This window comes from Esox lucius, chromosome 10 (genome assembly GCF_011004845.1).
Source record: "Esox lucius isolate fEsoLuc1 chromosome 10, fEsoLuc1.pri, whole genome shotgun sequence".
NCBI lineage: Eukaryota > Metazoa > Chordata > Actinopteri > Esociformes > Esocidae > Esox > Esox lucius.
The window spans coordinates 4,923,381-4,948,258 of NC_047578.1; the positions used below are offsets into that span (position 1 = coordinate 4,923,381).

Here is a 24,878-nt window from a genome sequence, read left to right on the forward strand (position 1 = left end):
TCCAGGTGAGCATTTTTTTTATTTATCCCGAAGGAAACATTTTACCTGAATTACAGCCAAATAAAATAAATTAAATGGAGCGGGAAAACGGTACGAGGATGTAAAATGACAGGCATGTGGTGGGGCTGGAAGCATCATCACTGTCCAACTGTTTGCTCATTTTGGTATCATTTGTTTGGTGGTCCGTTAGCTGGACAGCCTCCACTGCTACAGACCACTGTAGTAGTATTGCACTGAACTCCACGTCCTGTACTCAAGCCCTTTACAGGTGTTAAATCCACAGACACGTAATCAAACATCAGCTCAGTGGTTTTGTTCACAGTCTCTCCTTGGAGATGCTACCTGGTTGTAAGACAAGGAGGGGCGTGTCTTAAAGCCTTAGGAGGTGTGTCTTAAAGCCTAAGAGGTGTGTCTTAAAGCCTTTGGTTTACTCTACCGGGCCCCCTACTGTGTCAGAGGGGCCCTTGCTGCTCGGAATGCGGGCCTGTTTCTGTTGCTGCTCCAGCTCTTTCTTGCGGAGCTTCTCTCGCTGTTTGTCTTGCTTTTCCCGATTCCTAAGAGCCTTCTCCATCAGGACCTTGAGGTCCTTCGCCTTTTTCTTGATCAGTGCCCGATCCTGGGAAGAGGCCACGCCAAGTGTCTGTGAGCACAGACACACACACACACACACACACACACAGAGAACCAGAGTCAGAGATGCGAGGATGTAGCTATGATAAAAACAAACGCAAGCAAATTTCACTGTAGAAACACCACGTCGTTTGTTTATAGTTAATAGCTTCAGCCCAGACAGTTGGGAAAGGAAATCACAGAAATGTATTCAGAATGAGTGAATATCAAAAGGTTAAACTGCCTATAGTAATGTACGGTAACACACCCTAACGAAGGATAATATTCAATCCAACGGCACTTTAACACGAGCCGGCATACTGTGTTCATCGTGAACGAAGACGGTTTTAAAAGTTGCCCTGCCGGATGTAACAGTGCGGTTCCACGTAACGTGACCCATTCCGTACTCGGAGCAGGCCCCCCCCCCCACCCTCCCCTTACCTTGAGCTCGGCACTGTCTAGCCGCAGCAGCTGGGATCCGTCCACGCTCCTGGCCGTGAACTCTGGGATGTACTGATCCAAGTTGAGTCCGGTGAGCCAGCGGCATACCTGCTGTGAGGTCCAGTCCGGCACGCTGCGGTTCTGCCACTGGTGCTGCTTGGGAAACTGGCCCTCATCCAGGATCTGGACAGAGCCAGGCAAAACGGACGGACAGACGGGCATAACTGGTTAAATAAAACCGACATCCCTCTCCACACTCTGTGACAACACGAGGGAGGGTGCACACAGCGATGGGTGGCTTTAAAATAATCATCTCTAAAACATCGAGACAGAAATTTGACAGCCAGCTGAAGACTGAATGTCACATTACAGACATGCAGTCCAGGGTTGTGTGGGATCCAGGGAAAAACAGTCTCAGAGATATTGACACATGGGAGATAGGCATGTTGGAAAAAACATGTCCTTGTTGAAGCCCTGGTGGCCAATCAGATCTCACCTCGTCATCAATCATATCCAGACTCTGAACATGGCAGCACAGAGGAGAATAAAGAGGACAGGAGAATAAAGTTGGTTAACTCAAAATATGACAAGAACAAAGTGAAAGAATGTACAATGCAGTCCTGGTGTACAGGGTTCATCCAAGACCACAACTCTGGCACAACCAGGGCGTTTTTGGCTGAGACAAAGGGCTTCCCCAGCCTGACATAGCAGGACTCTACTGCCCCCTGCTGGACCTCAGGCCAATTCAGGATTTTAAAACACCTGGCTGCAATGACGCATCTGTACTGCAGGGCAGAGACTTAGAACAGTGGGGCCCACAAGTTTGAAGATCCAGGCGAGATAAAATCCCGATGTCTCACCTCGTCTGAAGAGAACACCACGGTGTGTGAGCAACTGGACCGCTTGGTGTCCCTCGGCAGACCACTGACCTCCACTGAGCTGCTGCTGCCACTGGCACTGAAATCGTCATTCAGCCCAGGACCCTATGAGAAACAACACAGCATGTCAGGACGGCCTACATCAAACATGGACGCCAAAGTCAGAGGAGAGGAACAGGATACCATTTCAGACCCAGTCGGTGGCTTGCGATTATCTAACATTTCATTTCACGGTCTGTTTAATTATAGTCCCAAGCTTCCCAAATGGAATTACTTTTTTTTAGTTGTATGATGTTTTTAATCAAAAGCCACCACATGCCGTTGCTGTAGCAATTTGCCGCTCATTGATTCGTCCACTCAAGGATTTCATAATTATTAGAGTGAATTGACTTTAGGGAATCACAAACCCAGAGAATAACAATTCAATTAATTTGACAAACAGAGTTTTCTTACATCTATGTCTGGTTCAGAGATGCATTGTATATAAATAATAATCATGACAAAACGGCAACTAAAAACACATTCATTATTATACTGTGTAATTATATGCATAATGCAGTTTTGCAGTGACAGCAAATGTTATTGTTGTTTTGGGTTCTGTGTGTGTGTGCGTTGTTGTTGAGTTGACGTGCACGCGTGTTTGTTAACGAGCGCTTACGTGACCTCAAGCCGTTCTCCCTTTCCCCGGGGATAACAACAATGCCAAGTGGCGACAGAGCGGGTTGAGGAGACGCGGAAGCCGACAGCTGCTCACGTACCTACACGCCTGCTGTAACTACCAGCCGGGGAGGGAGTTTCCCTGTTGTCTACAAGTCAGTTAGAGTCTCGAGGAAACATGTGTCAAAGGTAGCCTTGATTTGACGTGGGCACAAACACAGCCCCCCTTCTGAGCCTCTCCTCTTGCCTGTGACCGGGACCGAGCTGGGCTGGGCTGGGCTCTATGCTAACAAATATAGTATCGGCCAGTTTGCCTCTTATGCGGAAATCTGGAGTCAGTCACACCAGTCAGTTACAACTATCTCATTGGTGTGCAGCCTTGCGGAGAACGCCCGAGAAGGCCACGTCGTATTAGCCGTAAAAATACCAGACTAGGTACTACGGAGGCGATTTCCCTCGCCGCTATCTTCCCGTGATTGCCAACATCCGTGGCCAGAGCATATCTAGTTGATTGCGGTTGACGAACGAAACGTTGCCTGGCTCACTCTGAAAAGTCAGAGTGAGCGAGGCAATGTGACGGTTGTGCAAAAAACCTAACCTCTGAAATTAAAATAAAATTAATAAATCAGTTATGAGGGTTCATAACAGGCCACAAATTAGAAGTCTCATTTGTATTTGATTTTATTACCTCAAGCCCAATTGAATTATGCCTCCGTAAATGAATAGAATTAACTCTGATAACAAGTGCAGCGAGAACATGCTAATTAGTCCATCTCAAGCGTCTGCTACCTCAGTAATTGTTTGTATTCCATTTGATTGGGTATAATTTGAGCAAACAGAAAGAAATACAATACCAAGTAATGTGAATAGGAGAAAAAGTCTGGCCATGCACGCGATTTCTGTGAAACAGAAATGCATCAAGACCCGACAGAGGTTAGATCAATGCAACGTGAAAAATAACACGCAACACACAAGGCTGTGCATATCATATTATAATACTTAAAAATCGGTTAGTCTGAATTCTGAATGCTGGCTGGCTGATAGCAATGGTTAATGTGACTGTATACCATAGATAGGACACCACATTACTCTTTATTTGTCTGCATTCAGTTGGGACCCGGGCTGTACAATTACAGATAGCCACTCGCGGGTTCACATCACGCACATACCTTGGCCTTAAGTTTCTCTGGGCTATTCTCAGGAGAGTGCTCTGTAGAACTGGGGAGAAGAGGCATCGGTTACTTGAGAAAAAACAACGAGATCAAACATTGACACTGGGGGAGCCCATATAAGTTCTTCAAGGGAAAGTTTAAAAGGGTATTTCAAAGAACTTCTTTTAATTATTTTAACTATATTGCCTGCCCACTCAGAAATCAACCACAAAAGGTTATTTGAAAGGTTATTTAAAGAACCATTAAAAAGAGGGTCTTTGAAGGACCTATTCACAGTGTTCTTTGAGGAACCTGTAAGAGTCCCTTGCATAGCTTTCACTTTTTTCGAGTCTGTATACAGACATTGGTAGAAAACAAAACAATAATTTTGGACTATAGGTAGAATAACTGTTGACATGAAGAAAAATGTGCGCCAGTAAAATGAGTGCACCTCTGGAGATGATAAAACATAACAGGAGGAAAAACAAAATCCCACACGAAGAAGCTAGTTTAATTCAGATTGTAACAGGTTAATGTAGCTTCTGGTAATCTCAAATTGTAGTAGGTTAATGTAGCTTCTGGTAATCTCAAATTATAGCAGGTTAATGTAGTTCCTGGTAATCTCAGATTGTAACAGGTTAATGTAGTTTCTGGTAATCTCAGATTGTAACAGGTTAATGTAGTTTCTGTTAATCTCAGATTGTAACAGGTTAATGTAGTTTCTGGTAATCTCAGATTGTAACAGGTTAATGTAGTTTCTGGTAATCTCAGATTGTAACAGAATGTAGTTTCTGGTAACCTCAAATGGTAGCTGGTTAATGTAGTTTCTTATATTCTCAGGTTGTAACAGGTTAATGTAGTTTCTGGTAATCTGAGTTTATAACAGATTAATGTGAGATAACCTCTGAGGTGAACAGGGGCAGATGTGTAGTGAATATGAACCCTGCAATATTGGAGGCAAAGTAAACGAAAGAGAGTGGACACATTGACCTCTCTCTGAAGTCAGAAAGAAAAAACATCACTAAATAATAATCCTGTGTTGTGTGTGTGTGTGTGTGTGTGTGTGTTGTGTTATGCATGCATGTATGTGTTGGTGTGTGCACACCTTGGCTTGGCGGTATAGATCTTCAGGCGTGAGACACCCAGAATGTCCGAAGGGCTTATGTTTTTGTAGGTTTGGCCAGATAACTACCAACTGGGCCAACCAGAACCCATCTCACCCAGCCTGATATAAAAAGGGTCGATGTCTGGGTCACAATGGAACTTGATTCACTGTGTGTTTAGTGTGTAGTTGTGTGTGTAGATGTGTGTAGATGTGTGTGTGTGTAAATGTGTGTGTGTGTGTAGGTGTGTGTGTAGATGTGTGTGGGTGTAGATGTGCTACAGTGAACTCTTGCTATCATCCACATGAATGGAAAGTATCAAGGCCACCAGTGAGAATTCTTCCGCAGACGGGCAGACAGGCAGGCAGACAGACGGGCAGACAGACAGGCAGACAGACGGGCAGACAGACAGGCAGACAGACAAACAGTCAGACAGACAAACAGGCAGACATGGGGCTGTATGTTGCTCAGGAAACAGCCTGAGGTAGTGTCAGGGAGGTGGTCAGTACCTGTTTCCAGGTGAGCTTCTGGGGTCCTTCTCTTTGCTCCCCCTGAGGGGATCCAGGCCTCTCCTCGGGATCTCCTCTTCCAGGCTGAGGGAAGGGCTGGACACCACAGGTGACTGAGACCCTACAACACAGCCATAAAGACAAAGCTTTGGAAACCCGAATCAACATGCAGCACTTGGATCATCAGGTAGTAAAATCCTGTATTGGAACATCAGGGACATAACTGACGATCTCAGATTCCACACTCGAAATCATCACTTTAGAAGGTTTCCAAGACAATTCAGATTCCACACTCGAAATCATCACTTTAGAAGGTTTCCAAGACAATTCAGATTCCACACTCGAAATCATCACTTTAGAAGGTTTCCAAGACAATTCAGATTCCACACTCGAAATCATCACTTTAGAAGGTTTCCAAGACAATTCAGATTCCACACTCAAAATCATCACTTTAGAAGGTTTCCAAGACAATTCAGATTCCACACTCGAAATCATCACTTTAGAAGGTTTCCAAGACAATTCAGATTCCACACTCGAAATCATCACTTTAGAAGGTTTCCAAGACAATTCAGATTCCACACTCGAAATCATCACTTTAGAAGGTTTCCAAGACAATTCAGATTCCACACTCGAAATCATCACTTTAGAAGGTTTCCAAGACAATTCAGATTCCACACTCGAAATCATCACTTTAGAAGGTTTCCAAGACAATTCAGATTCCACACTCGAAATCATCACTTTAGAAGGTTTCCAAGACAATTCAGATTCCACACTCGAAATCATCACTTTAGAAGGTTTCCAAGACAATTCAGATTCCACACTCGAAATCATCACTTTAGAAGGTTTCCAAGACAATTCAGATTCCACACTCGAAATCATCACTTTAGAAGGTTTCCAAGACAATTCAGATTCCACACTCGAGTCTTCTTCGTTGTGTCTCGGAAAATGTAACGTAATGTTCACAAGCCCTTAAAAAGTGTTGTATAGTCCTGGATTAATTGTTTGACAGTATAGTTCAGTTAGGATATTAAAGGGATAGCATGAACGCAGGGATATTTTAGAACAGGTCAAGTAATGTTTAAAGTCTGTCCATCAACAGGAGAAATCAGGATTTTAAAAGTGAGCACCACAGCTTTGTAAATAGAAATAGATAGGTAGCCATTAGCTTTTATTCCAATTCTATCTAAGTAAAGCTGCAATACTGGAATAAGAGTTAAACAGAAGGAGAATGCGATGCACGTGTAGAGACATTTCATTCAGGGAGTCCTCGGAAGCTCGATGGCTAAAAGCTAAAAGTGCGGGCGACACTGACCAATACTGTCTCCGCAGAGGCCCTGGTGATTGGCCGGTGAGTGTTGCTGTGCAGCGCTCTCTCATATAAGAGGTGTGCGTGCCCATTTAACCAACCCATCTTTCGTGTGAAAAGGCCTGCCCCACACCAAGGGACATAATGACAAGGTCCGCATTTGATAACCTCTGTGAATATATTACGTGAAACAGATGCCTAAGATTGAAGAGAGAGTTTCTGCTAGGGAGCAATCCGGTCTGACCCAAGTTGGGCCAAATAATGTAATCTGTAAGCCAATGGTGTCATTTCTTTTGTCAATTTTATGCATAAACACACTATTTACCGACAGGTGGTATATGGTTTGTGATGCGGCTACACACTGACCGTTCTCTGCAAACCGCTGCAGAAGGATGTGTCTGGGGGATCTGGACTCATCCACAGTCTGAAGGGACGGACGAGTACTGCCAGGGCCCTCTGGCGACTGGAGGAAGAGAGAGAGAGAGAGGGAGGGAGAAGAGGGGAAGAGAGGGGAAAGGTGAGAAAGAAAGAAAGGGGGGAGGGTGGAGTGAGAACAAACAGGAACATTGAAAAGAGAAAGGTGGTATATGGAAAGAGAACAAAAAATGAAATCATTTAACGTGGATAAAACATTGCAAACAAATACGAAAAGAGGTGTTGAATACAGCCCCCCCTCTTATTTTTCAGAGGTGGTTATTTTACTGTAGCAATGTTTACACACTGACCGCTTGACTTCCCCTGCATACTGTTGTAAAAGCCAGAACACAGAGACTACGATCCGTTTCTAATGGACAGGTACATTATCTTTATAATGTGGTATTTTGTTTCCTGACGCGAAAAGTAGGAGCATAAGAACTGTATGTCAAGACACCAAAATACTTTGAAGTCTTACATTGCGGTACGTGTTTTTATATGTAGTCGATGCGTTTTGTCTTTAACAGCCTTTGGTGTCTGTCATCTTGGCTTTCTAAACCAGTGCAATCTGGCATTCCAAATGGCGACCATGCTCCCTTTAAAATCTAGGGAATAGGGTGTCACCTGGGGGCCAAGGCAAGTCCCATATTGTCGCTGAGTAAGGTAAAGAGCTGGTAATTAATGAAGAGTGTTTTCCAAAAAGAGACTTTACCAGCAATTACCTCAGGGAGGGGGGATAGAAGACTGACACCAGTCGAGATAAAACTGGTGTGACGCAGGGCAGAGACACACCAATTAATACATTACATAAAGGCTTTTACATAAGATCAGAGAACAGACAGGGATAACCCCAACCACACACACTACCACATACACACAATAACAGGCACACACTAACACTCAAATATGCTCTCTGTCTCTTAACGTGATTAACTTTGCATAAAACACAGAAATGTGAAAACGGATTTGACATCGTCGCCGACATGAAAGTCTGTTGTGGACATTAAAAGGATGTGTGTGTGTGCGTGTGTGTGTGCGTGTATGTGTGTGTGAGTGCGTGTGTGTGTCTGTACGTGAGTGTGTGTGTGTGAGTGCGCATCTACACCAACCTCTCCCTCCTCAGAGCTGATGATCTCCGGTACCAGTCCTCTGCGGTCTCTCTGTCCGCTACTGGACGGAACCACCTCCGTCGGCTCTGAAACCAGGAACATGACACACCCATCTAAAGGTCATCACAAAGGTCATGTCTTCAGCATCAGCCATAAAAGGTAATTTAGCTGGGTCCCAGGCCTCTTTGTGCTGTCATGTTTGGTGTGAAAAGCAGCTTGACACAGTAGGACAAACACTTCTGGCTCCAGGCAAATACAGGGCAATTTGATATTAAAAGAAATTGTACATATGAACATTATACGTGACAAGAGAACTCAGTACTGTTTAAATTCATTGCAAAATAATTGTATGACTGTATTTTTAGCTACTGATTCCATATTGAAATTTGATCTTTCTGTTTTGCAGGACTCATCCAGTTAGAGAAGGCTTCTATTTTCTCTATTTTCCACTTTGAAATGTTTGACTTTATCTTCAGAAAATGTACTGAACAAAATGTTCATAATTATAACCCTCTGTAACAACTCCCTTTTCCTGTTTCTGCAGGACCATCGATGCTGCTGTGTGAAATGGACTTAAGTGAAATCAGGTTTTGTCATAATGTCAGAGGTCACTGAGAGACCTGCAACTCACATTAAACAGAATTAATCAGAGAAATGACCTGATCACAGATGGATCTGCCCCTCCCTCCCTTTCCTGCCCCCGTGCTTTTTCTCTCTCGTAGTCCCTCTTTCTCTCTCTCCCTGACATAAACTGCCTCATTCAGTCTCTCCAGATCAGGGTTAGTGTTCTGGAGATTGTCCGCTGTCTGCTTATCTGGCTTGTTATGGAACCCGAGAGATGGCAAATTCGGAAGAGCCACTGTCTCCCATCTAAAATACTGGGACTGAGAGAAAGCCAGGGGAGTAGAGGAGCCAAACCAGGGCAAACCCATTCAGACGTGTCTAAGTCTCACTGACAGATTCACTTTGGGTGTTTGTTTACTGTTTGTTTATCAAAGTGGAAATGGAGAACAAGGTCGAAGTTCGAAAGGGCACGTGAAGAAAAGGTCATGAGGAACTCTGCAGAAGAGGAGTCCTCAATGAATCCAAGGGCAAGCAGAGCCCTTTGGGCACCGCGAGCCTCGAAGCTACGCGTGACAGTGTGCCGTAGCGTCCTCTCAAAACGAACCCCTAAACAGCGCCCCAAATTTTGACAGGCGCTAATAGAGCGTTACGTGAGGCAGAGACGGGGTCCTTGTTTGCCCCTCCGTGTCGTTTCAGGACAGAGGACACATGACAGGAGCTGACAGGACAGCTGTGTATCTCAGGGTTTGAGTGAGTCTGGCAAGCTACCTCTCCACGGCCTACATTAGCCCCTATTAAAGGGATAGTTAAGGTTTTTGGCAATGAGGCCGTCTATCTACTTCCCCGGAATACCGTTTTTTATGTATCTTTTTATGTATTTTGATCTGGATCCAGTATGATAGGAATAAAAAGTGGTGTTGCTACAACAAACTCAATTCGAGGCTAATAGCTTAGCGCAACAAAACCGGAAATCAACAGGAGCAGCTGTTCCCATAGACATCCAGTACCTGCGCTAACGCTAGTAAGCAGCTGCGCGAGTTCTAGACAGAAACTCCTCTCCACAGATGGACATGGTTTTCCGCGAGTTCCTCGGACTCTTGGGAAGTACCGCGGACGACCGTCTTTGGCTGACCAAATCCAGGACCACTCCTTAAGGACACTTTGGTAGACACGCAGACAAAGCCAGTCGTGGTCAATCACAGCCAGGGACAGGGTGTTCTGACTCTACCTCACAGGGCGTGAAACAACGCGTCATCTACACAGCGCCTGCATCCCAAATGGCACCCTAATTATGTAGTGCTCTACTTTTGCACAGGGGCCCATGGATCTCCAAGGTAGTGCGCTAACGTAGAGAACAGGGTTGCCATTTGGGACGCTGGCAATGCACTGCATTCAAAAACTCAGTAGTGACCTATTGCGAAATGTGCCAGCTTAGAGAGGCAGCAGCCGAGTGCAGAACCGAGGTCCATTACAGAAATGAACCGGATGAGTCATTCCATTTCCACTGTAGAGGGAGTGGAAGCCGGTAACAGTCTGACAAAGCCCTCCAGAGAAGTGAGCCGTCAAGTCAAGTATGGGATGTGAATTGTATTTAGCAGACGCTCTTATCCAGAGAGACTTACAGCCGTGAGTGAATACATTTATATATGTGCTTTATCGCAAGGTTCCAAGAACACAGTGATGGTGGTGTGTGGAATCTGGTGACATGGAGCGACACGCAACACCAGTTTTAATACAAGGACCAGTGTTGGGTCTTTGGGTGCCGTGTTCCCCCGAAGACAGGGTTGACAGCGCGTACTAACACCTTGTGCATTCCAGATACTCAGACAAACACAAACTCCCTGGTGGGACACGTTGGAGTGTCATCTGAAAAGGACCGGTGTGGGTGGTGCTGGGGAGGAGGCGAGCTGTAACAGTGGGTTTTGAGCCAGGCTTCTCCTCAAGGACCCGTGTGGGTGGTGCTGGGGAGGAGGCGAGCTGTGGGCCAGGCTTCTCCTCATCAGACTCACCTCTGGCAGGCCCGACCTTCCCGGGACTCTGCCGTTGGCCGCTGTTGTTATTGTTGTTCACCTGGACGCCATTTTGTTTCATCAATTGCATCAGCTCTGACTCCAGCGCTGCAATCTGCAAAAGACACAGTTTCCAGTTTCATTGAAAAGTGTGTGTGTGTGTGTGTGTGTGAGGTGGGGGGTGGGGGGGTGGGGTTTTGAACCCAAGGTGTGGCAGTACATAGACCTTTGTACCACGCAGAGTGTATACCTACATGTCTATGGACAGATAAACATCTATACATCTTGCATATCACACACATACAGAGGACTGCGGCGAGCCTGAATAATGGTGTTCAACTGGAACACCTTTTACCCGCCACAGGGGGGCCGCGGACGAGGGGGATAGTCACCCTGACTTGCAGAGCCTGGATCTCCTGCAGGTGGGCCTTTTCCGCGTCCTCCAGCCTCTTCCTCTCCGCGTCCTCCTTCTGAACGAACTCCACCTCCCTGGAGGAAACAGAGAGAGAGAGGGGAGGGTTGGAGGCTGCGGTAGGAGGAGGCGGAGGAGGAGGCGAGGGTTAGAAGGACAGGGCCCAGGGAGGAGCGCTAAGTGCTTCCGGGGAGCTAGGAGCGTGCCTCTCACAGGGGTGGGAACGCATTGGCGACAGGTAGACCTAATTTCTGTGTCCCCTGGAACAGGAGCATGCAAGGTGAAGGATGCGGTGTGTGTGTGTGTGTTGGGTGTTTGCATGCAAGCATGTGTAGTTGTGTGCATTTGAACGCCTGTAAGCACTTGTGTGTGTGTGTGTGCGTGGGTAGGTGTTTATATACATAAATATGCCGACATTATATGAAGATGTAGATATATTAAACTGGAAGAATAATATCCCTGAGAGGATTGCAGTCCAGTGATGTGAAGTCATTCTGACAGTCAAATAGAGCTCTGTCTCTCTCCTCCGGCAGGGGTTAGGGAGACACGGCTCCTTCGCACGCACTCCCACAGACAACCACAGACAACCACAGACAACCACAGAAAAAAGCTGTCATGGAGAGAACAGACACATACATTTGCTCTGAGACATTCGCTGTGTGTGCCTCTGTCTTCTTCCGGCCGGCTTAACTTGGCTTTTTAAACGGACGGGGGGGTTTGTCCTCCTGCGGTTGGCAGCAATGTTGCCTCAAGGGCAAGAGAGCAATTAAAGAGGGCCAGCGTTGAGGAGAGGTAAAGCCGTTCTGATGGGAACGACCATAGAGATCAACTCTGCTCAGAGAGAGAGGCTTTGGTGGGCAGAGAGAGAAGCTGTCGTGAGCAGAGAGAGAAGCTGTCGTGGGCAGAGAGAGGCTGTGGTGGGCAGAGAGAGAGAGGCTGTGGTGGGCAGAGAGAGAGAGGCTGTGGTGGGCAGAGAGAGAGAGGCTGTGGTGGGCAGAGAGAGAGAGGCTGTGGTGGGCAGAGAGAGAGAGGCTGTGGTGGGCAGAGAGAGAAGCTGTCGTGGGCAGAGAGAGGCTGTGGTGGGCAGAGAGAGAGAGGCTGTGTAGGGCAGAGAGAGAGAGGCTTTGGTGGGCAGAGAGAGAGGGGCTGTGGTGGGCAGAGAGAGAGAGGCTGTGGTGGGCAGAGAGAGAGAGGCTGTGGTGGGCAGAGAGAGAGGCTTTGGTGGGCAGAAAGAGAGGGGCTGTGGTGGGCAGAGAGAGAGGGTCTGTGTTGGGCAAGAAGGCTCCATTGGAATTCCACACAGCTCTTTATTTCCAGAGATGCTTCAAATAAGTGCCACTTGGATAAAATGTCCTCTATTATAAGGGGTGAAATGAGTTTGTTAAAAAGGGATTAGAACCAGCAACCCTTTAAATACTACACACACGCTTCTAACCACTAGACAGTAGGAAAATGATCCAGTAGCAAAAGGAAATTGAAAATGTTATGATCCTTATTTACTTTTTGGTTTTATGGCTAGATCAATTAAATTACAAGCTTATGGAGGGTTTTTAAAGGGGAATAACGATTAATATCTAAGATTTGTCTAAATAGCATGAAGTAATTGTTGAACTGTCTGTCTTTGAACACAACTCTCTCACTCATGGTGAGCAGTAATGAGAGTTAACTTCTCAAGGAGTCTGGATCTGAGAACTTAAGATCATTTCTAGATTCCAAAAACAGTTGAAAAATTCTTATTGGCCTCAGAAGCCAAATGGTTCTGTTTGATTGGTCCCAGAAACGAATGGAATGGGCCAGAGACAGTAGATGTGGGTTAAGCATAATCTAGAAGTGTCAATAACTTCAACACTTTGCTTAAAGACGAGCCAACCGCAGATGCAGTTCGCTGACCTTTTCACTCAACGCCCCAGATTTTGACTTCACAAAAACAACCGCAACGTCAGGCATCACAGACTGAAACGTGTAGCAAAAAACGACAGAGCAGCGTAAGCTGTCGGTTTGTGTCGTCAAGGCAACAACTCATGACTCACTTCTGCTGGAAGTCCTTGATGAGTTTCTTGGCCTTGTTGTACTTCTTCTCCAGGGTGGAGTACTGGCTTTGGGCCTCCTTCAGGTGCTCATTGACCGTGTGGCACAGGGTCTGGGCTTCGATCCAGTAGCTCTCCAGCTTCAGCATCCTCTCCTTGTTCTCATCAATGCTGGCCTTCAGCTGGCTCTTCTCCTTCTCCCAGTGTGCCTTCTCCCTCTCCACTGCCGCTAGCTTTTTTTGTGACAAACACACACACACACACACACACATACACAATAACACACAAATGTAAACACAGAAATATTACTCATCAAATACACAAACACTCACCAATTGTTTTCTTTACATATTTGGATCATCATTAACTTCAGCAGAGACTCTTTTTATTGCAGTCCTCACAAAACAACACAAAAAAGTCCCATTAATTAAATTCAAGGCCCGTAGCACAATAAGCACCACAGACAAACAAATGAAAGTGATGCATTTGGATGGAGACAAAGTACGGCCACACACGCACGCACGCAGGCGCACACACTAACATGCACAACGACTGTTACATACAACCCTCCCCAAAACACACCCAACACATTCAAACAAGCTACTAGACAAATAAAAAGCAAGTCAATAAGACACAAGAGTTATTTACCTCCTATTTATGTATATACTTTAATTCAAAACACGAGAAGGAACCAGAGGAACATCCATGGAGTCATTTACTGTATATGTATATTCTGAATATACAAGACAGACCGACTGAGCGTTTAGCGGATGGCATTAGGGTCACCAAAACAGTGTTCTACTGTGTATTACTTCACTAGTCAAACTGCGTTACCTTCTTATCGTCTCAGCGACCCTCCCACAAACCATAACCACTAGGGTTTCCCATGTTCATGGTATTACGTCGAAAGGCTTATCTTTCAATTTCGCTAAATCCTCAAATTCAGCTAGTATCTTCGGAGTCTTTGAATTAATTTCCCGCAGTTTGACCTAAGCTGTCCCGAGAAGGATGCGGAGGGAGAGAATGAAGCAGAGACTTTCAGGAAGCTAGCCTGTCTGTGCCTGAGTGCATGTCAGTCATACTAGCCTGTCTGTGCCTGAGTGCATGTCAGTCATACTAAACTGGCATCTCACCAACCAACACCTGTGACATGGCACTGCAGGACAGGTAACTAGGGAGTTACTGTGATGAAATATACATGCAACATTCATAAATAACTCAAAATAGAAGCTATAATGCACTCCACTATCTGGTGATTTAAACGTTTGTATATATATATTTTTTAATGTTTTTATTATTATTATTCTACACAATTCATAGAAGCAGAAGAGAGACAGTAATGTTTTTTTTTCTTACCTTGTTTTTCAGCTTCTGAATCTCAGCCTCTGTCACAGTGTGTTTAATCTGCAGCTGTGGGTGTAGAAAAGGAAGAAGTCGATTAGATGATCAAGTGCTTGGCTGTGCAGCCTCTGTGCCGAACAAACCTTACGCACACACACCCACACACACGCCTACAGACACACACACACACACACACACAATGAGCACTAGGACGGGCCTTACAGATTGGCCTTTGGATGACAGCACTTTCTACCACTGACAGAGAGAGAAAGTCACAGAACAGGAATAAAACCCAGGAAGAGAGAGTCACAGAACAGGAAGAAAACACAGGAAGAAAGAGTCACAGAACAGGAATAAAACAGAAAGAGAGCGTTAATAAACAGGAATAAAACACAGAGAGTCAAAGAAGAGGAATAAAACACAGGAAGAGAAATGCACAGAACAGGAATAAAACCCAGGAAGAGAGAGTCACAGAACAGGAATAAAACACAGGGAGAGAGAGTCACAGAATAAGAGCAAAAGAGAGGGAGAAAGAGTCATAGAACAGGATCTAAAGAGAGGCAGAAAGAGTCAGAACAGGATCTAAAGAGAGGCAGAAAGAGTCATAGAACAGGGTCTAAAGAGGGGCAGAAAGAGTCATAGAACAGGGTCTAAAGAGGGGCAGAAAGAGTCATAGAACAGGGTCTAAAGAGAGGCAGAAAGAGTCATAGAACAGGATCTAAAGAGGGGCAGAAAGAGTCATAGAACAGGGTCTAAAGAGTGGCAGAAAGAGTCATAGAACAGGGTCTAAAGAGAGGCAGAAAGAGTCATAGAACAGGGTCTAAAGAGAGGCAGAAAGAGGCATGAAGTAGGGAGAGAGAGCGAGAAAGATGATGAGAAAGAGAAAGGGAGGACCAACTGCAGAAAAAGAGAAGTGAAGAGAACTAGAGAACGGTAGAGAGGAAGTGTGACAGGAAGAGTGACACAGAGACCCCAGAGAGCCTGGAAAGGCATTTGAGCCACAGGAATTCGGTCATTATCACCCAATATCCAGAACACTGCAATGCAGCTCAAGCAATTAATTTAAATGTGCCACGCAGGTTTACGGTGGGGGACAACATTCTGTGCCGGCAGCGGTAGGGAGACTATTGGTTATTTTAAAAAGGCAAAGGCAAAAGGTTCTCCGGAGTAAATACTACATTGTTAAAATGCAAGGGATTCATTGTTCCTTCGACTTAGCTCCAATCAGGAGCAAGAACAGGTTTTTTCGAACAAAGTGCCGGACAATGTTGTCAGTTATGTTCGTGTGACAAAAACGAGTGTTGTTACTGTAGGTGTTTCTGGCGGTGAAAGATTGGAAATGTGGCAGAGAAGGTGGTGTCGTATCACCTCTCGGAACTTCTGGTAGAGTTTGGTGGCGTCCAGTTCAGCGGGGGAGATCATTTCATCTGGTTCCGGCAAATCAAACACCTCGATGCTCTTCTCCCTGTCTCCGTCCCCGCCCTTGTCTCCGTCGGTGGCAGGCCCCGCCTCCTCATCCTCTTCATCAGTGGCGTACTCCCCTGTCTGACCAGACACACACACGCACACACATCATAAGAAAACACACACTTTCTGCACAGCTTATCACACGCATCCTCTTTTCCATTGTTATGCGTTCATCCTATCATGGGTTCCCGTGGCTTCCAGTTTTACGTCATGCGGACTGTCGTGTCCATTCGTTAATGAAAATGGTTCGGCATTATTACGGCGAGCCCAAATCCACCATTAGGACGACCATTCACCGCTGTCCGCCTTACATAAGTGGGAACAGGAACGTCAAGGCTGCTGGACGTGGACCTGTAGCCTTGGGATTGTCTGTGCTTAGCAATAATCTTGCCTTTGACCTCCTCTGATAATTCCCAGCTGGTTTTCCTTTCTCCTCGCTCGTTGAGGTGTACTCGATGACACAAAACAGGGGAATTAGCCGTTTTCTCGGTTCAAACTGCCTAAACGATTTTCATATTGCGGACACCTGCAACTCACCAATGTCAATTGCAAAGGAAATTTTATATATTTTTTTAAATACTTTTAGTTGGCAATATAATGTTTAGAGTTCTGTTCAGAGGAAAACTACAAACAATGCATGCTGGTTAGAATCAAGCCTCAACCAATAACAACTAAAAAAGGTCGAAAAAAATCCAATCACGCAACCCTAACCCTAACCCAATCCTGCAAAGCCAAGAGTCTCTTCATCTACCTGGCCCTGTGGCGGAATTCACCAATCTGTAATCCTTACACACTGTGGCCCCACGAGCAAAACACCCAATCAATAACAGTGAATCAAATTAAAACACAGTCAAAACAGAATTACGATACCAACGGTAGTAAATCAACAGTACAATATGGGCAACTGTTTGATCATGGTTAGTGATCTGAAGCATGGAAAGGTTAGACACAGGAGAACACGCTTCCCTGTAAAGGACAGCCTGTACGATCACTTCTGTTTTTTGCTACTACATTGTGAGGTTAACTGCCCTGCTCAAAGACAGGACCGCACATTTTTCTCCTTGCCAGCTTGGGGATTTGCTACAGCAGCCAACTGGTCACTAGTCTGATACTGTAACCACCAGGCTAGGATTCTGCTGCCTTAAATACAGCAAACCATTATAACACTCATCCACGTCATCCAATACCTACATCATCGTTATCATCCCCCGTCATAACCATCCTCCACCTCCTCATCCGTCCACCCCTACTGTCATCATTACTGCCTTCTCATCCGTCCACCCCTACTGTCATCATTACTGCCCCCTCATCCGTCCACCACTAATGTCATCATTACTGCCTTCTCATCCGTCCACCCCTACTGTCATCATTACTGCCTCCTCATCCGTCCACCCCTACTGTCATCATTACTGCCCCCTCAACCGTCCACCACTAATGTCATCATTACTGCCTTCTCATCCATCCACCCCTAATGTCATCATTACTGCCCTCATCCGTCCAACCCTAATGTCATCATTACTGCCTCCTCATCCGTCCACCACTACTGTCATCATTACTGCCTCCTCATCCGTCCACCCCTACTGTCATCATTACTGCCTCCTCATCCGTCCACCACTACTGTCATCATTACTTCCCTCCTCATTATCCACCACTCTCATCCTCCTTTTCCACCCCTGTGCGGAATGTGAGTTTGAACAGAGTCTGACTGTAGCTCTCCTCTGTGGGCAGGTCCCCTGCAGCCTGATAGGCTCTCACAAAAATGATCCAGACAGGCAAGCATGATGCGTTCCACATGACAACCCTACAAAGCACCCCACAATTGTCCAGGACCCAATGAGCTGTGGTCTAAAGAAGGGCACTATATAGAGCGTAGGGGACTGTTTGGAACAGCTTACAGTGACCGGCTTATAAAATAGAGTTACGCTCTGCTGCAGCCAGCACTGGCTTCAGATCTGGTTGAAGAGAGTCAGGCTGGGAGAGTCAGGCAGATAGAGTCAGGAAGGGAGAGTCAGGTAGGTAGAGTCAAGCAGGGAGGAGTCAGGCAGGGAGGAGTCAGGCAGGGAGGAGTCAGGCAGGGAGGAGTCAGGCAGGGAGGAGTCAGGCAGGGAGGAGTCAGGCAGGGAAGGCCTCCACCCAGGATGAAACGATCTGTCCTGGCCTGGGGCCGCACATCTGAGCCCGTTTATATGGTCCTCCTGCCAGAGTTCCTCTGTGTGACACCTTGGAAACACGGCCTCCTCCGCCTCCTCTGGGCGGGGTAAACACCACCAGCCATTAAATGGAGCCCCCCTCCCACTGGGCGTCGACCTAGACGTTGCCTAGCATCACTCCTCATCTCTCTCCCACACATCCATTCCCCATTTCCCTCCCCCTTTCCTCCTCTCGGACACCCCTTAAAATGCCTCATTTGAATCGGCACCTGTATACAGAGAGAGGGGGAGAGATTATGGAAGCCTATCACCTCCTCAACACCACAGATGAGGTCGACTCCTCCTAGATCCAGAACCGAAAAACCAATGACCTTCTCCCCCTCAGAACTGACCCTGCGTTCCAAATCGCACTGTACTCCCAGTACCACACTCCTTTGGACCCGGGCATCATCAGAAGTGGTGAATTAGGGAGTGTTAGGGGTCCACTTAGCGTGGGAATCCGCTTCGAAGAAAACTAGCAAAACAATACATCACAATGCCAAAAAATGGTACATGTGGTTGACTATGAATCCGTGAGGATCATCTATACTCTTCAATAAATCAGAGCTTAGTATAAACAACCTGAAAAAATCGTAAATTAAGTTACACAAATGGCCAGACCTCCGGAGAGCTGATCGTCTGGTTGTTGTTTCAAGGATGTAGGCAGACGTAATAAAACAACTGTCAGTCACAACAACTAACGAGCCAGCAAATTAATAACAAGTTGGCCAAATTAAGTACTGGTCTTTGAAATGCTTAGTAGAAGTACTGTATACACACAGAGACCCAGCTAATGTTTTACCATATTTGCAATGAAAATCCTGCTTTCTCTACCCGTAACCCAAACCTTTAATTCAACCTAACCCCAAAAACCTCACCTTAACCTAACAAGTAACCTTTATAAACCTAATTGTTCTATTTACCCCGACCCTAAAACCAAAACAAACCTAAACCCAAACACAAAATCACAGTGTACTGATGCAGACCAACAGGATGTACTGACACACTGAGGAAAAACTGCCAAATGTCATTCTAGACCACAGTGTGATATGATTACGTGATTTATATCACACGTTTCTCATACTTACATCATACATACATCATCCTTCTCTTACATATATCATATACACATCACCCTTCACATATCATACATACATCTTTGTGTGTCACCAGACCAGAGCCTACAGGACACGCATCACTCCAGCCAGATACATGGTGATTAACACCACGTCTCCCTCTGCCTCCAAATGTAGATTTAATATAGACCCTCGCCCTTGAAGCCATAGTGACATGCAGCCCATTGTGCAAATGCCCCTGATATGCGTGGAAACACATCAGGGCATGATGAATGGAGAGAGCTGACAGACAGATGGAGGAGAGAGTCAGGGACGGAGGGAGGGATAGAGGTATAGATGGATGGGGGGATGAGAAAGAGGGCGGCTTTATTGTCCTCCAGCCTCCTGACCCATTAATGATGAGTGAATGGTAATGGGCTTTAGTTTGTACCAGGACAAACACAGGCGGGAACAAATGCTGAACGAGAGAGCGATAGAGAGCTGTTCTAACAATGAAACACTGGAGACACCCCACAGCCATTTTCTAATAACCCCAGACACTGAAACACGGGGGGAAAAACATAGTGATGTTCCAACACACCCAAGACACTTAAACACAGGAGAAGTTTGGTGAGATGCGAACAACCACGTTATTCTTTAAGTACATTGAGGCAACGCCTGATTTGACAGTACATAAATGCAACCACAACCTCCACCCATAGATATACAACCCATAGATATACATTGAACCCATCGATATACAACCCATAGATATACAAAAACCCATATGTATATTTTGTGGCGTGAACGCATCCTCTCCATACGAGCATAAAACGAACACCCCAGGAAGAACCACCCCGCCCGGGGCAGCGAAACGGGGCCCTTGAACGCAGCCCATTTGCTGTCCCTATATGTAGCTTGGCTGCCACCCCCTGACGAGGCCCACATGCCCCCGATCAGGCCTCGCCAGGGGGAACTAAAAGGGTAGTTTATAGAGCGGAAGGCAAGTCCTTGCACCTGTGGTTTTAGTTTTTCCAATTTTGTGTTAATTTCTTCCACTTTTTGTTAATAAATGCCCTCTAGGGCACAGAACACAGCTGCCGCTGTGTCTGTTCCCTGTGTCTCTCCCCATCACAATATATATAGAAATAATCTACATAGAACCTGTACATTTAGAACACATAGATAAAGAACCCATAGATATAGAACCTGTAGATAAACAACCCACCTCGTCGTCATCGGCGTCGTACTGGGCATATTGCTGCTCCAGCATCTCTCTCTGTCTCCTCTCTTGCTCCAGAGTTTGTTGGATCAGAGCCGCCACCTCGCTCACCTGGCCAGGGCGCTCCCGACCAATCACAAACCTAGAAAAAGGAAACCAACAACCGGGTAGAGCATATAACAGGGTAAAATATGATAATTATTAACTCACTTGATAGCATATTACAAAAACCCATGATTTCTGTCACGGGGAAAGCTTTGAAACGCTGTGCACTTTGGTTAACTGATGGTTAGGGTTTACCAACAATGACTTTTAGTTACAAGTAAAACATGAGACATTCCTCCTCCCTAGTTTGGGAAATAGAAGGAGTCCTTTTCACTCTGTTCACGTGTTTGCATGTTGAGCGATGCTTGACAGGCAGTCAGTATGATTGGCAGGAACTCAATTACAGGATCTGCTGAAATGGGGAATGAGGGGGGGGTTTAGCCCTAACACAATAATGTGAGAAATGTCATGCAGCCCTCCAGGGTGGAATGTGCACATCAGCACAGGAGTATTGGCACGGGCAGAGTGGCAGCCTGGACCAGGCTCAGGGCTACAGCTGTACCCTCCATTCTCCCAATGCATACTAACTCCCACTAACACCTACTAACCCATACTAATGTTACTAACCCTAACTAACCCACAGAAATGTTACTAACCCCGACTAACCCCTACTAACCCTTACTAACCCATAGTAATGTTACTAACCCTTACTAACCCATACTAATGTTACTATCCCCAACTAACCCGTACTAATATTACTAACCCCCACTAACCCATACTAATGTTACTAACTCCCACTAACACCTACTAACCCATACTAATGTTACTAACCCCTACTAACCCTTACTAACCCATAGTAATGTTACTAACCCCAACTAACCCTTACTAACCCATACTAATGTTACTAACCCCTACTAACCCGTACTAATATTACTAACCCCCACTAACCCATACTAATGTTGCTAACCCCCCACGTATCCCTACTAAACCATACTACTGTAACTAATCCTCACTAATCCCTACTAACCCTTACTAACTGCTACTAATGTTACTAACTCCTACTAACGTTAAAGGTGAATTTATATTTCCACTCGAAGGTGGATGAATGGCCACCATCTGAACACAATCCAGCTCAAAGAGCGAATGGCAGAGAGAGAGAGAGAGACAGACAGAGACACCGACAGAGAGAGAATGTCAGTAACATATCCTGCTGACTCTGCCTCAAACCTCCAAAAGAAGCATTTGTAAAGCACCCGGGTGATCAGTAACAGACCTGAGGACAGAGAGTGAACTCTGGATCACTCCTCCCCAGAACCACCGGCGGTACAAGCACGTCTCCTGACCGCAGCGCTGTGGTTCACTCCAAGATGGAGCCCTCCATCTTTGTGAGAGAGTCTCCAATCATCCGGACTGGACTGATTCCAGAGTGGCGAGGCTGAGAGCTGTACACTCCACAGGCTAACTGCACATCTCCTCCCCACGCAACAATTAAGAGGAATCAGAATCAAGCTCGGAGTGGCAGCTGACCTGGAAACAGATTCCCTTTTCCAGTAAAGCAACATGGCAGGGGGGGGGGGGGTTGGGTGGGCAGGGCATGTCTTGTCCAATAGAAGCTGCTGTGTATATTGGCCATAGGGCTCTAGGAAAAGGTATTTAGGGATTAGGGTGCCATTTGCGCCCCACTAGGCCACAGGGTTGAGGGTTTACAGGGATGTCCACTACGTAGAATCACACAACGGGCAGAGACTACCTCAGGTAACCCAACATCCACGGGGGCTATTTAATTCTGTGCTCTCCTTTCAAATCTGGTTCATAAATGTGATGGCAAGTTTATCCTTTTTTAATGCCCAACACGATTATGGTTCTCCTGGAAGTCGGGGTGAAATTTAGTTGAAATGGCAAATCCGGGTCAAGATAATCAATCCCAGAGAGGAAAGGGAGAGAGATTGATAGACATACGAATTGAGAGTGAAAATTAGAGAGAGAGAGAGAGAGAGAGAGAGAGAGAGACTGAGACAGAGAGGGCGATTGCAAGAGGGGAATGACCGAGAAAGGGAGTGAGAGAGAGATTTACTGGACATGAAAAAGAGGATGAACGAAAAAGAATAGGTAGAAACAGAGAGAACAGATGAGAAGGAAGAAAGAAAGCAAAATGCCGGCGTTTGATAAAATCGTTGTGTTACAGATAGCCAGTTGTCTTTGTGGAAGCCGCTTCAGTCACTATTGGCTCTACAAACCTCTAACTGTCCGTGGGAACAAAGTGCTACAATGCTGTCTGACAAGTCGTCTTTCTCTGGTCCTCAATCCCTGAGCACCATTCACGCCTTCACCCCGATAAGCAAATGAGGCCTTCTCTGAACAGGGGTCTGTCCCAAGTGGCACCCTATTCCCTGGTCTCTATTGGACCAGGGCACATCGGTAGTGCAGTGGTACACTTCATAGGGAACAAGGTTTGGTTTGAGACACAGGTGTCCCTGGTGGAATGGCGTAATTACCGTCAGATTTACTGTATAACAGTAACATTCACGGTGTTCATAGTAAAGAGTCCCGTTTGGTCAGATTCATCTCATATCTGATGGAGGGCGGAGCAATGTAACCCGGGGTGTTTGAATCCCGAGTGCGGCTCAGGCTGAAAACCGTGGCCGGAGTGTATTCACCATGGAGTATGGCCTGACCTTGCACTGGTCTGACGGCGTTGGTGACCCAAGACTCTGAGATGCGTCGCGTATAACAGCAGCTTTAAATGGTGGTATACAGGCCACAGAATACACCCCCTTGTGCCACATTCTGTAAACATATGACTGGTGTCACACAGAATGACTCGCTCTGCTGTTCTAATTCCATTGATAATCAGTTTGTAATAGCGGACGGCGTTTGGTTTTTGGTATACTCCCGATGTGACACAGATCAGGGCTCCAAACAGAAACCCAGCGTTACACCGTGTCTGACAACTTAACCCTCAGGCCTTATTGGTCAAACATAACGCAGACAGACAGATAGAACAGAGAGAGACAGACGGACAGACAGACAAGAGTGGAGGGGGAGGGAGGTCCAGAGAGGGAGGGAAAAACCTAACACCATGTTGAGAGGGGAGGGAAGACAAGAAGGAGGGAGAGATAGACTAAACAGTGATGGAGAGAGGTAGAGAAAAGAGAGGGAGAGAAACAGGAAAACAGAAAGACAGGCCACAGAAGCGACGGGGGTGATAAATCAAACGCTTCTCCTCACGCTGGGCTACCATTGTGTAGGAGAGGAGTACCCTGCTCTGTGGAGGCCTGCTGTCCAACGCTCCTCTCTCACAATGGCACATTCTTCCCGGACATCTTTCCATGCTATTTACATTATGCTAATGGGTACATGAATGGGAGCCTGCCAGAACTGTGTCAGCAAACAGGCCGTGTTACGTGTTTGTTTTGGCGCTCTGCAGTTCGACAAGCCTACAGAAAAGAGGTGGGCAAATGTGACCTATAACACAGTACAACAGTAGCACCACTTTCTCAAATGAACAAGCAGCAGTATGTGAGAGAAGAGGCGTGATATATGTCCAGTATACCATGGCCAATCACGCCAGAGTATACTGGAGGTGTTATATACGGCCAGTATGTATGGCCAGTATACCATGGCCAATCACGCCAGAGTATACTGGAGGTGTTATATATGGCCGGTATATATGGCCAGTATACCATGGCTAACCACGTCAGAGTATATTGCACATTGACCACAAACCCCATGGATGCCCATATACATAGATCCACACATTTTCTCTCTTTCTGACTCTCTCTGAAATAAAAATGTATGATTATGAACAGGAAAGTTCAAATCCTGAATTATGAACAATAATGCACGAGTATATTGCCAATATACCACATATAGTATAGTATACATATTGTATACACAGAATAAGTGGAATTTACATAGGTCTGTGACCATATGTTGACTATGTTGACAGGCATTTGAATAAACTGTAGACATCAACTGGTTCTAGCGATGACAAGGCAGCTTTAATTCCTCAGTTCAAACTGCCGACGGCCAGGACCTTGGTCGTACGGAGGTTCCTGTTGATCTTACCTGACCACTCCCTGGGTGTTCCTCAGGACAGAGGCGGCAAAGCTCTGGGTCACGCCCACCAGACTGGTCCCGTCCACCTCTACAATCTGGTCGTTCACCTTGATCCTAGGACGTAACACACAGGGGTCAACTCAGAGGTCACACAGTACAGCCGGACCCCCTGGAAACTCTGACCTGGCTGGTGAAGAGGGAAACCCACAGCCTTGGTTCCAGTCTACGTCATTGGTTAGACTATAGCCAGCTGTCATTTGGCACAACACCTCTCTATCTTTGCCCGCCTCTATCATTTCCCTCTCTATTCA

At 46.1% G+C, this 24,878-nt stretch overlaps 1 protein-coding gene across 4 annotated transcripts in view; it reads right to left on the reverse strand.

Annotated features, from left to right (window-relative positions):
- ppp1r9a (protein phosphatase 1, regulatory subunit 9A) overlaps positions 1-24,878 on the reverse strand; it is a 60,990-nt gene continuing 36,112 nt past the window's right edge. For 2 of the 4 annotated variants that reach the window (XM_010891502.5, XM_010891501.5), the window contains exons 5-20: positions 24,577-24,681; positions 20,470-20,605; positions 15,899-16,075; positions 14,546-14,599; positions 13,193-13,422; positions 11,143-11,239; positions 10,751-10,865; positions 8,178-8,263; positions 7,021-7,117; positions 5,349-5,469; positions 3,755-3,803; positions 3,440-3,484; positions 1,911-2,033; positions 1,547-1,570; positions 1,051-1,233; positions 1-640 (exon numbers count right to left, since the gene is read on the reverse strand). In XM_010891502.5, the coding sequence (XP_010889804.2) occupies positions 428-640; positions 1,051-1,233; positions 1,547-1,570; positions 1,911-2,033; positions 3,440-3,484; positions 3,755-3,803; positions 5,349-5,469; positions 7,021-7,117; positions 8,178-8,263; positions 10,751-10,865; positions 11,143-11,239; positions 13,193-13,422; positions 14,546-14,599; positions 15,899-16,075; positions 20,470-20,605; positions 24,577-24,681 (1,855 nt within the window). In that variant the 3' untranslated portion in view covers positions 1-427. The remainder of the gene's footprint in view (positions 641-1,050; positions 1,234-1,546; positions 1,571-1,910; positions 2,034-3,439; positions 3,485-3,754; positions 3,804-5,348; positions 5,470-7,020; positions 7,118-8,177; positions 8,264-10,750; positions 10,866-11,142; positions 11,240-13,192; positions 13,423-14,545; positions 14,600-15,898; positions 16,076-20,469; positions 20,606-24,576; positions 24,682-24,878) is intronic. The other 2 variants (XM_010891504.5, XM_010891505.5) reach the window with 2 other exon arrangements.